Here is a 12,273-nt window from a genome sequence, read left to right on the forward strand (position 1 = left end):
CTATGTTTCGATTTCGGTCCCACCACGTCTCACATCAGTGGACCTACGACGCCACCACAACAAAGCAACGTCAGATAAATACATTGCAGTAGTAGTTACCTTAGTGACATCCTCCGTGATGCCTTTGGCACAGAAGTATTGCTCGATTCCCCACAAAAAGTTGTCCACATCTCTTGCGGACCTTATTCCCTTAAACTCCTTGGGCTTGAGAACACTAATATTGGGCTTGGGAACACCAATATTGGGCTTGGGTGCGACAGCTGCTAACCCACCATTGCCCAAAACAACCTTGTAGATTGTGAGTTCACCCTTGAGCTCCGCAATCTCTCCCTTCAAGGCCGCCACCATAGCCTCAATGGCATCATCTCTACCAGTCAACTGTTCCACATTATCTGTCACATACACTTTGAGCTGCTCCTGCATGGACTGCAATCCATCATGGAGCCTATCGTCGACATAATCAATCCTCTCCTTGATATCCCCCGCGAAATTTTCGAGAGTGACGACACGATCCTCTAAAGCTGACAATATGTCCCTCGAGCGACTAACTTTCCTTGCCCTCCCACAAGTCTCCATTCCCTCACATATCTGAGATTTGGAGCATAAGCTCGCTAAACTCCTGCACATACTCCCTCACAGTACCTTGTTACGCAAGCCGACGTAACTTTGCCCGAGCCTCATCCTCGGCATACTCTGAGTAAAACTGTGCTTTGAACTCACATCGAAACTCCTCCTATGTTTCGATTTCGGTCCCACCACGTCTCACATCAGTAGACCTACGATGCCACCACAACAAAGCAACATCAGATAAATACATTGCAGCAGTAGTTACCTTAGTGACATCCTCTGTGATGCCTTTGGCACAGAAGTATTGCTCGATTCCCCATAAAAAGTTGTCCACATCTCTTGCGGACCTTGTTCCCTTGAACTCCTTAGGCTTGGGAACATCAATATTGGGCTTGGGTGCGACAACTGCTAACCCACCATTGCCCAAAACAACCTTGTAGATTATGAGTTCACCCTTGAGCTCCGCAATCTCTCCCTTCAAGGCCGCCACCATAGCCTCAATGGTATCATCTCTACTAGTCAACTGTTCCACATTATCTGTCACATACACTTTGAGCTGCTCCTGCATGGACTGCAATCCATCATGGAACCTATCGTCGACATCATCAATCCTCTCCTTGATATCCCCCGCGAAATTTTCGAGAGTGACGACACGATCCTCTAAAGCTGACAATATGTCCCTCGAGCGACTAGCTTTCCTTGCCCTCACACAGGTCTCCATTCCCTCAACTTCTTTCGACATCTTTCAACGATAGCTATGAACCTTAGCTCGGATACCAACTGTCACGGACTTAGAGTTTTCCCACGGATCCGTGCGGCCTTAGGCAGTTTCTTTGCTTAAAAACGCCTAAGTCAGCCTAACTTGCAGTGATAAAGGATTCAACAGTAAAAACGCCTAAGTCAGCTTAACTCGCAACGATAAAGGATTCAACATAATTCCCTTAAGGTTTCCATGAAGAACAGCTGAAGAACGAAGTAAGAACGAGCCTTGAAAAATGAACAAAAGCAAGAACACTTGAGAGAAAAGTTTGAGTGAATACTCTCAAAATTCTTATTAACAACTGAATGAATTACAATGAGCAAAGAGGTCTCTATTTATAGTTGAGCCTCCCTAAAATCAACGGTGTAAATCACAGTACATTAATGGCTACAATTAAAAGCTGTATACAATTAGAACTCTAAGCTTACATAATCAGCTATATACAATTAGAATTATAAGATTCCATAATTATATCTTCTAGATCACTTCCCTTTTTACCGGGCTCTTGAGATGGGCTTTTAATCTCTCTAGGCACCGGGCCAGTTTGGTTGGGCCAAATGACCTCCCTTGAATACAATGGATCACACAAGTTTGTCATGGTTGCGTGCTCCCATGCGCAACCCATGACACATGCATTGATTCGTTAGGTTGTCTATGACCATTTTTTTTGTTTAAAGGAAGCAAGGTATATAATTATTATTTTTATTAATTATTCCATATAACATAAATAAGTAGAATTCTTTAGAAGTTGAGATATCTATAATGTAATATAAATATTGGTGGTACCATATGAACTTCAAATGAGAAAGAGGAAAGTAGGATCAAATTCTTTCATTATTACACCAATAAACCTTATTATTTACGAGCATGGACAAACAATGGTTATCTATAGAAAATACAAACATCATTATGATTTTACAATTGCAGAAATCCCAGAGATATAAAATAAATAGTAAGATAAGAAATAATAATGCAGTCCTCCTCCTGAATTAAACTAAAACATGGTAAACCAACCTAATGAATGTTATATTAGGACAAAACATTGAGTTTTAGGTGTGCAATAAAGATAGGATAATTATTTGGTTCATTCAGCTTTTTATTGCATAACCTAAGAAAAAGCTTATGCACACTGAATTAATGAAATATAATGCAAGTTTTATTACATTAACCACTTTCCACACATTTCTTACATTCTTTATGCTAATAAAACATGGTAAATTGGACAAAGAATATAATAAAAGAAAGGCAGGATGGGTAGGTAGAGGAGGCTAAACTGTGAACTCATTAAAGAGAGGGATAAAAACAGATAATCAATTATTTAATACATGTGGGTCGGACCAGGAGTGCTTGATTCCCCTTTGCATGGATGAATGATATTGATCACCAATATTCCATGTTCAAACAAATATTGCAACCTTCTTCACTGAACAAACAGTTGGCTCTCGTTCTTATAAACGAAACAGAAACTTAACCTGAAATCCTGCATGGATGCAACCCGCAAGAATGATGATGAGAACTGAAAAACACCCATTTGATTATAGGGAGTTTACATGCTAGAAAGTATGATTAAGATGATGATGAAGAAACCAGAGAAAAGTATAAATAGGGATAGGTAAAGGGGGGGGGGGGGAGGTAAAGCTTTTGAGGTGAGTGGGCGAGGCCTGAAATATGATTTGCCGTGCAACAGCACCACTGCTGTGCTGTAGAGTTGAGGAAGCTTAGTGTAGACGTATGTAGAAAGGCTAATCTTAGATTCCCGCATGCACACGCATGTGCACGTTACTCTTTTACTCATGACTCAAATTGTGGGGGGCATTCTTTTGTTTTGATATTCCCACTATATCCACAAATTAAGAAAAAGAAAACACAGACAGTGAAAAGTAATATTGGCTTCTTAATTTTCATGTTTTGCTGAATAAATCCACTTAAGTTTACAAATTGTGTTGCCGATGACCTTAAAGATACATGCACTCTGTTTAATGCCAATGGTATTTATATGTGATTCACATGATTATAACTAAGCATACCATAATTCATATATATATTTTTGTTGATTATATATAACTAATCATTTCAAGGGGTCTTTTTAAGAGAAAAAGAAAATTGTATACAGGTTAGTTGGCAGTGGGCACGCCGGGGACAAAGGGGAGGTGGACGTTACAATCTTGGCGTGGAAGAGAGTGGGTCCAATTGTAACTGACAGGACAGGACAGAACAGAACAGTACAGGAGATGGCGTTAAGAATAAGCATTTTATTTATTGTTTTCTAAGGATTGCCTCTCCTCAGCTCCCCTATTTTTGTCTTAATTTGCATGTATGCATGAATGTCAATGTTATCCCAATCCAACCAAGTTTAGAGTTGTAGCACAACCTCACCCGTACTATTTTAATATATATATATACAACCAATAAAATAAAATAAAAAATCATAAATGAACGTGCCCGTCTGTAGCCAAATTCTGATATAAAAATTACTAAATGCAAAGGGTATCCAAAATTTATGGGGTGCCATTTAGGCCAGTGCGTACTACAAAGCATACACACTAATGATGATGGAAATAAATATTATAAATAAATAACAAGGTTTCTTCCCAATTTATTTTCCTGCAATCGAGAATCTCAATCAGAAGAGGTAGAAAATTTGTTAGCTTTTCAACCATGGAAATGAAGCTTCGAGGAAAGCTGAGGAAAACTTGAATAATTGAAATTGGCAGCAAAAGTGAAGGTGAGAGTAAAATCATCGCTCCTCGTCCAGAATAGGGTCCGTAGGACCAGCAGTTCCAAGGTACCCTGATACAGTCTCACCAACCACTGAAACAGAGCGCTTCAACCAAGTTGTACTGCGTGTCAACCACCCATTCTCTTCCTCTTCATTTACTTCTATCATGCTCTTTCTTTCTTCCTCCGCAAGCTTGTCGGCCCACCTCTTTGCCATGAAAAGCTTCACTGCATCAACCCCTTGCTCTACTACTTCCAGAGGAGGAATGACAAGAGGATTTTGTTCCAAATTCAGTTTCTTCAGGTTGTCAAGCCTGCCAAATGTATCAGGAAGAGCCTGGATTTGGTTGTTACTGAGATCAAGCTCTTTAAGGTTGGTTAATTCACCAAGCGTCTCAGGAAGTTCTGTTAGATCAGAGAAATTGCTGCACACATTGAGGACCTCGAGATTTGTCAATCTCCCGATTTCATTCGGAAGTCCACGAAGTTCATTGAAGTGGGCATCCAGAAAACGCAATGACCTCATCTTACAAATAGAATTTGGTAGGGATCGGAGCTTGTTCAAATAAATTGAAAGCCTTTCTAGATTTCCTAATTCATTCCCAAGATTAGTTGGCAAGTATGCCAGGGAGTTAAAGCTCAAATCCAACTCCACCAAAGACCTGAATTGATGAAAATCATATTTTAGGACGAATAATGACCAAAAACAATTTTTTTTTTATAATAATAAAACTAAAATTACCTGCAGTAACAAATGGAATCAGGTAAGGCATTCAGTTTATTTCCCGAGACATCCAAGATTTTCAAGTTCTGAAGCAATCCAATAGAGTCTGGAAGAGATTCCAGAAGATTCGAGGAAACATTTAGCTCCTCGAGTTTTTCTAATCCAGCAAGTGAGTCAGGAATAACCTGTATCAACATGCAGGTATAGTCAGATGAAAGACAAAATCTTAAAAGGCTCAAGATCCAGATTTAATAAGCCTATACAAGCACCAGTAAATTGCTAACTTATCACTTTTAATTACAGAAACAAGAAAACAGAGACAATCTTACACATCATTGAAGTTAATTTTTATCTGACAAACATGTCTGAATTAAGTTTTCTTTCTTTTTTTGGTAACGAAACAAGCATACAAATTCCACTATGGGGGAACGGGAAGAGAGCTTACACCTCTGTCACCAAAAATCACTATCTACCCAACGATTTTCGAGTTGGTACATACATTCCCTACCGGGGAACACGAGTGATCTAATTCAGCAAAACTAACGATCCCATTAGCTTATAGTTTATTACATAATTATTGAGTAAAACAAACAATTCAAAAACTTCGGAATTTATTTACTTACAATTACATGTTTATATAAGCACAAAAACTATATATATAAGATCCAAAAAAATGTTTCATCTTACAATTAATTGTATTTCATTCCTGCTAAATAAACCGGAGAAGGCTACCCCTGTCGAATTACGTTTTATAAAAGTAGCACATTGTGTTTTAGTTTTCATTTCTCATACCCAACCGATCAGTGTTCTAGGTAACAAAGGTTTACAAAAAGGGTTAGAACCTGGAACATGAAGCCAACAGACTTAGAACCCAGTCTGAGTCGAGTTCAAAGTTTCATCTCTAATGTCTACAGACTAATTGTCAAAACAAAAAAGTGTAGGATTGTTTCCTAAGAATACTGGATTCACAAGTCCAGATGATTTTTTACAAGGGACATGAACTAAAGTGTATATATCATGAGAAATAGAAGGCGATATAACACTTATGCCAGGATGCAACCTATTCACAGCATCAACAACAACATATGAACAATATATTAGGGAAACTGCAAAATAGAAACTACATAGTTCTTACACCATTGTAGTTCACTGATCACTAAATAACCCCATCAGCATTGTAAGCACTACCAATTCATAGTACCAGGAGCTGACATGTTATGGCCATTCCTTAAAAACAATGTTATCAACTTTGTTTCCTTCTAAGTGAAAACAAATATCTAAAAATGACTGATTGTGATGCTGATTATGTTACTTTTGGGTTCACTCTTCAATTCATCCACAGCCTTATCCAATCACTTTCTAAATTCAAATAACTATGATTGCAACAGCAAGATTAAGAGAAAACATACCTCAAACTGATTACCGGAAAGATTAAGGGAAAGCAAGCCGCTAATCTTCCCAAAGGCTTCGGGCAAATACCTGAGCTTCCTTCCACACAAATCAACCCTTTCCAATCCTTTGCCTTGCGCTTCCTCCAGTATCCCAACAACCTCCGGATTGGTCTCCTCAACTGGCTCCGAATCGTCCGCCACTTCTCCCGCCTTCTCATAAATCTTAACCAACCTCTCCTCGGCTTGCTTCACGAGCTTCCCGTACGCCTCGTGCATTTCGTCCAATTGCAGTATCGACTTGCACATAGATTTTTCCTGCTCAGCTTGTTGTCGAATCTGTTGCTCTTTGTCGGCCAAGTTGGCACGCCATTCGGCTTGATCCACACCCTCGGGTCGAGGAGAGAGGACGAGTTCTTCCAGGGATTTGGAGAGGTTGGAATCGATCTCGGCGAGCTTGTGGTGAGCCATGTCGACGGACTCGTGGTCGGGTCGGGGGCCGAGGGTTTGGAGGACAGAGCGGGTTTGGGCGACGTCGTAGATGGCATGGGTCATGGAAGCGAGGACTTTGGGATGGGAAAGGTGGGGCATCTGGTCGACTATTGGTGGCGGAGCAGTGGAGGAAGAGGCGGCGTCGATAGGCGGTGGTTGTTCGAGGTCGAAGGGGGTATCAGAGGAGGGTGAGGACTGGAGCCTGGATGAGATGGAAGGAAGGCGGGACAAAACATAGGAGAGGAGCGGGTAGCTTTTCAGGTTTGGATCCATTTTCAGGGCCGGAGGATTTCCAATGCTGATTCTGGTTTTCCAAAGCTTTTTACAAGCTTTACGGTAGAGATTGGAGGAGATTCCCAAGGTTTCACTTTTCAGCTGGTTGTTTTGTGGCTTTCGGTTAGTATTATTATAAATGTTAAAATGTGATCAGGTCCCTCCACTTTTTGTACATTTAAAATTTAGTCCATTTCCTTTTATTTTAAAGAATTTAAACTTTCTGGTTTTCTTTTCATGTTTAAAATTGTAAATGCAATTATTAAAAAATTAGAATTATTCTATTAAATTCAAATACATTATAACATTTTTAGTTGTTATATAAATGCTAAGTAAAGATTTTTTTAATTTCAAATGTCAATAGAATAATTTCAACAATATTAACAATTTGACCTAACTTTTAAAATTTTCAAAAATAAGTAAATAAATTCCTAAAAAATAAATTTAAAATATAAAAATTTAAAATTTAAAGCATATTTTAACATATTTTCAATATATTAATTACATATGATTAAATAAAATGGGTTTGCCTCTTATTATTGGTTTAATCACAATATAATCATTATTTAATTTTAGTAATAACAATTAGTTTATTAAAATAATTATACTCTATAAAATGATTGTTTAAAATATAAATATTTTACTATCAATTATTGTTTAAAATGCTTTTCCATCCAATTTAATTTATTAAAATAAATGAATGAAAACAATAATACCTTCTCCTTACCTTTTTAAGCAAATGCCTTTCCTTCGTTTATTTTATTGTAAAAGTAAATGTTTTTTTGTGAAAGTAAATGTCTATCTTTTATTAAGATAGTTAATATTGCACCGGTAATTATATTTTACTGGAAATTTATTGATATTTCTGAAAAATCTTAATATTTTTATATAAAATATTTACAAATATCAAATGAATTATATTACATAAATTTTCAATATAAAACATTGATGCACAGATGAATGCTTAATGTTCCACTTTTTTTCACTCAAATATTTAATTTTAACTAAATTAAGTTGGGAAATATTTAGGTTTTTGAGGTAGATGATATGACCAAATTGAACTAAACTAAAGAATCAAAAGATCCAATACTTAAACCAAAATTTTTAATAATTTATTGGATAAGAATGGATAACCTAATCAATTTCCTTTCGGGATGCTGAGATGTGCTGTTATAAAAAAGAATTTGACTACTTGAGGGAGATGAACAAACTGAGAATAGAAGATAAAAGCAAAAATACTTCGTTGCAAACAATCACCAATCTCCCTGCTTGTTTCTGTTTCTATAATTAATACCCTTCTTCAAATTACAAACATCTTTTTCCTCTTCATAGTTAAACAAACAATAACTACTCACCATGTTCATCACAATTCTTGTAAACCCTAAAAGAGAAGAAAAAAACAGAGTGAAACACTCTTCCCTTTTCTCTTTCTTCCTCCTATCAAAACTTTCTTTTAGCCAGAAATGGTACAGAAGATCGTTTGTGGCAGTTGTTGCCTCCTCGAGTTTCATTCACTTTCAACATTAATCTATCCTGCACGCTATTTTGTTGATTATTTGATCGATTGATGCCACCGAGTCTTACAACTCAGAAGGTTACCTTCTGCCTTTCACCACCCTCATGTTCAACCTGTGATAAACAAATACAATACAAATGGCATATCTTAGTACACCCATATTCTGGAAAGAAGATGTTCAACATCACCAGTGATGGTAAATACTCAAAATTGAATGTAATTTTTTCGTAGAAGGGGGGAACTCCATAAAACGGTACACCAAATTAAGTCTTATTTCCGGAACAGGTGGCAGAGAAAAGATGTAATAAGATGCTATATACATGTAAAAGAAGCATCTCAAGCTACAGAATTAGATAGTAATTTGACAACTAAAACCATGAATGATTACCAAGCCATGAACCAAAATACTTGGCACTGGTGGTATATGGCTAATTCCAAGCACACCAGAAACCAGTACAATGTTTCTTTCCAGATGTGACAATTGACCTAATATTAATTAGACAACAAAGTTTGTCATTTGAATCTTCTGCCCAACGCTTGTAAGAAATTTTGCAAGCCATATAATGTATAGTCACCATCTTTTAAAAAGAAAAAAGGGTAAATTTTCACTTAATTGAGGTATTAATGCTGAGGACCATCACATGAATAAAACATTGTCTAAAAATCAAGGATATCCACATGTGAAAATGACAAAAAATACCTACATGATAGCAGAAAACAAAGTTGGATAATGATTAGGATTCTTACCTCAACATGGATTCTTGGTCGCTTTTTCAACTTTTTACCAAATTCATCTTTCTCAGACTTTTCATGTGCAGACTTGGACTTTCTTCTGACTCTCTGTTCTTCAACTGCATTTACTTCATCATCATCATCATCATCATCAACTTCCTCATCTGTACAGAAATTTCAACCTTAGCAGAACTAAATAAGCAGAATTTCTTATCAGGCACATGGCATGCAGTTTGCGTGATAAGAAAGTATCTTTCTCAAACAAACTGCAATATGTTCACAAAAAAGTAACTTCATACCATTTTGAAAGTCAATTAGATAGGAAGAAGAACAAACATGGTGTAGTATACATGCATTTGTAACATTAAGCATGCACATTGAATGCAATATTGCATCATGCAAAAGTACCGAGAACACAGAAAAGAGTCATACCATTACCGATATGATAATCCTTCATACCCAAATCTTCTATATCATCTTCCTCTTCAAGCTCAAAGTTATCCTCAACATATTCAACTTCAGATTCCTGCTTATTCGCAGAAAATAAGCAGTGAGAAAAAAGAAAAAGCCTCAGACTATATACAACAATATGTAGTATAAAACAAACCTCTTCATTTTCATCCTCGGCCTGCAGATCATCTGTGTCAAGAGTTTGGAGGAATTTATTGAAGGGGAGGTTGTATATGCCATCATAAATTCCATTTTCAAGCCTTGCAAGCAACTCTTTCTCAATTGCCTGTAGAGGTATTAGTTAAAACCGATTTAAAGATACTATAACAAAGGGTAAGCAATTAAGCAGATAATAACCTTATCCAGAACTGCAGCTTTTTCAGCCTTTTCCTCCCTTCTAGCCTCTCTTTTCTTCTCCTTTCTGGGTGTAGTCATTATCTTCTCCCTATGGGAAAAAAGAAAGTAAACAGCTGAGGATGGCAAAAAGAAAATCCAGCATACAAAAAAAAATGTCAATTAAAAATAAGTTTAGGAATCAAGAACAAAATTGCCACTATTGACTATATCATGGATCAGAGCTGAACTTAATAATTGTACTTCAATTTTATTAAATTTAGCCACTATACTTCTAATTTTGTTGATTTTTTAATCCAGAAAAAAAAGACAGAATTTATGAAAAATTGCCATTTACATTACTATTGTCCAAAAACCAACGAAATTAGAAGTATAGTGGAAAAATTGGCCTTAATCCCTTGAAATTTTCAAGAATGGTACAAAAATTGCAGGCTTACATCCTCACTGACTTCAACTAAAATGCTCACAGTTAAGCCCAATGCAAAGTACAGCAAACATATAAACAAGACATGATGAATGAAAATGAAATTTAAGACAGAAGCTTTTAGCAAGCATCATTGTTCTAGGAAATAAAGTTCTTTTCTATGACTTTCATCTACTAAATTCAACACAAACATCAAAACCATATAAATAAATAAAGTGAAATCAGAAGGGAACCTTGTTTTCAAGGCAAGTTTCCTCATGCGGATACGCATTTGGGTCATTTTTGTGAGACGCTGCTTTATTTTGTGCACAAGGAGCTTAGGCCAATACATCTTAACGAAAAGAGAGAGAAGGCAGGTTAAGCAATAGAAAGCCGTGAGCCAAAGTTAAAAGAAAAGAATTAGGCATTAGTGAAAGTGTAAAACATGAGAAGAGATGGAATACCAGATGCTTGTCAATAAGTTCAAGTGCTTTCTCATAATTTCTGGGCAATTTTACTCTTTCCCATAAATCATTGGGTTTATGAGCTCTTTCTATAGTCTTCATATATAAGTAAAAGACCCCTGCATAAGAGCATGACAGTAAATCCACTAAAGTTAACCACATAACAAACACTTGAATATAAATATACAGCAATCAGACTACCCAGTTAGGCAGTTAACTCTCATTCTCTAGCAACCGATCATAAAGCCAAATTACAAAAAAAAAAAAAAAGATGCTTAAATTTTGATTATCATAACTAATGAAACAGATATTTTAATGAATTTAACACATTTGTATGGTAACCGATGTAACTGAGACTAACACAGCAAAAAACATTACCATTAATTACTGTCTAATCCAGTAACACCCTCTTCTCCTTTCTCTATTTTTCTAAGCAAGATAAGTGGCAGATAAAATTAATAAAGAATGAAGAGTAAATTGAGTTACCATCGTGGTCACGGATAGTGGCGTAGCGACTGTTAGCGAGAGGGCAGGAACTACGATTGCAGATCCCAGTGACGTTATAAGGGTTTCTACAGAAAATACCGGTAGTGATTCTGCGAAAAGCAAAAAAAAATCCATTAAAAAAGACGATCCCCAGAGCTTTAAGAAAAAAGGAAAATGGCGGCTTTGAAAGGGAGAATTATACTTGGACATGAAACTGCAGTGCTTGTGCCTGATGACTTGCCATATCACCTCGTCGTGCTGCATCTCTTTTCTTTAACTAAGCAGAAAAGAAGACCACAAAGACTTTGATATTTGGTTTTCAAAATACAGAACAAGAAATTTGGAAGGGTAAGGAAAAGAGATCCGTAATTTGGGGTTTAGGGTTTTTGAAGTTTTATTTAGGTTAGCTTTGCTGCGGCTGGGCTGGTAGGAGGCGACACTTCTTCTTTTCGGGGTGAAATTTGGACTTGGTTTCCCTATAATTTTTTTTTTCTTCAGAAAAGAATTGGCCCAAACTAAAGTCAAATTTTCGATTAGATTTGTATCCTTAATTGGGCCTTATGAGAGATGGGTTAAGTAACTATTTATAGTAATTTCTAAATTAAAGGGAAATAATATAAAACATTTTTTAATTAAAAACTAACTTTTTGTACCTTTCTATCTTTGTGGGTTGAGCTGGGTTCGGGCAAGTCTAAGTAAAAAAATTAGGTCCATTTTCTAGACTTGGACTCGGGCCAAAAAATGGATTTAAAATTTTGTTCAAACTCAGTCCAGATAAAAATGCTAAACCTCGAGCCTGACTCACCCCACCCATATTAAAATTTTTTATACTATTTTTATATAAAAATAAATTTTAAAAACATAATACATCAAATGCACTAAAAATATTAAAATAAATATTTCCTAACAAATGGATATACTTAAATAACAATAAGATAAGTGCAAC

General features: G+C 36.3%; 2 protein-coding genes across 3 annotated transcripts; both read right to left on the reverse strand.

The window, feature by feature from the left end:
* Nucleotides 1-3,774: 3,774 nt before the first annotated feature.
* LOC105764905 (plant intracellular Ras-group-related LRR protein 9) lies at nt 3,775-7,034 on the reverse strand. Its single transcript, XM_012583706.2, has 3 exons — nt 6,179-7,034; nt 4,788-4,954; nt 3,775-4,707 (listed from the first exon to the last, which is right to left on the reverse strand). Exons 1-3 carry the CDS (start codon nt 6,920-6,922, stop codon nt 4,065-4,067), a joined length of 1,554 nt encoding a protein of 517 aa, XP_012439160.1. The 5' UTR covers nt 6,923-7,034; the 3' UTR covers nt 3,775-4,064.
* Nucleotides 7,035-8,146: 1,112 nt separating this feature from the next.
* Nucleotides 8,147-11,746, reverse strand: LOC105764907 (uncharacterized). Of its 2 annotated transcripts, none has more exons than XM_052624721.1 (9): nt 11,530-11,746; nt 11,328-11,437; nt 10,842-10,960; nt 10,632-10,729; nt 9,978-10,065; nt 9,778-9,906; nt 9,609-9,696; nt 9,186-9,334; nt 8,147-8,551 (listed from the first exon to the last, which is right to left on the reverse strand). In XM_052624721.1, exons 1-9 carry the CDS (start codon nt 11,589-11,591, stop codon nt 8,510-8,512), a joined length of 885 nt encoding a protein of 294 aa, XP_052480681.1. In that variant the 5' UTR covers nt 11,592-11,746; the 3' UTR covers nt 8,147-8,509. The 2 variants fall into 2 exon arrangements, with proteins under 2 accessions (XP_052480681.1, XP_012439162.1); XM_012583708.2 differs by having other exon boundaries at nt 9,603-9,696; nt 11,530-11,742.
* Nucleotides 11,747-12,273: the final 527 nt, after the last annotated feature.

This window comes from Gossypium raimondii, chromosome 12 (assembly GCF_025698545.1).
Source record: "Gossypium raimondii isolate GPD5lz chromosome 12, ASM2569854v1, whole genome shotgun sequence".
NCBI classification, from domain to species: domain Eukaryota; kingdom Viridiplantae; phylum Streptophyta; class Magnoliopsida; order Malvales; family Malvaceae; genus Gossypium; species Gossypium raimondii.

What these genes read in the sequence shown, in the direction of transcription:
- LOC105764905 (XM_012583706.2), bottom strand. Translation starts at nt 6,922, where the DNA reads ATGGATCCAAACCTGAAAAGCTACCCGCTCCTCTCCTATGTTTTGTCC. An exon ending in TTTCCGGTAATCAGTTTGAG is followed by an intron (nt 4,955 to 6,178) that starts GTATGTTTTCTC and finishes ATGTTGATACAG; the next exon opens with GTTATTCCTGACTCACTTGC. An exon ending in GATTCCATTTGTTACTGCAG is followed by an intron (nt 4,708 to 4,787) that starts GTAATTTTAGTT and finishes TCATCAATTCAG; the next exon opens with GTCTTTGGTGGAGTTGGATT.
- LOC105764907 (XM_012583708.2), bottom strand. Translation starts at nt 11,591, where the DNA reads ATGCAGCACGACGAGGTGATATGGCAAGTCATCAGGCACAAGCACTGC. An exon ending in AAACTTGCCTTGAAAACAAG is followed by an intron (nt 10,066 to 10,631) that starts GTTCCCTTCTGA and finishes TTTTTCCCATAG; the next exon opens with GGAGAAGATAATGACTACAC. An exon ending in GGATTATCATATCGGTAATG is followed by an intron (nt 9,335 to 9,602) that starts GTATGACTCTTT and finishes ATTTCTGTACAG; the next exon opens with ATGAGGAAGTTGATGATGAT.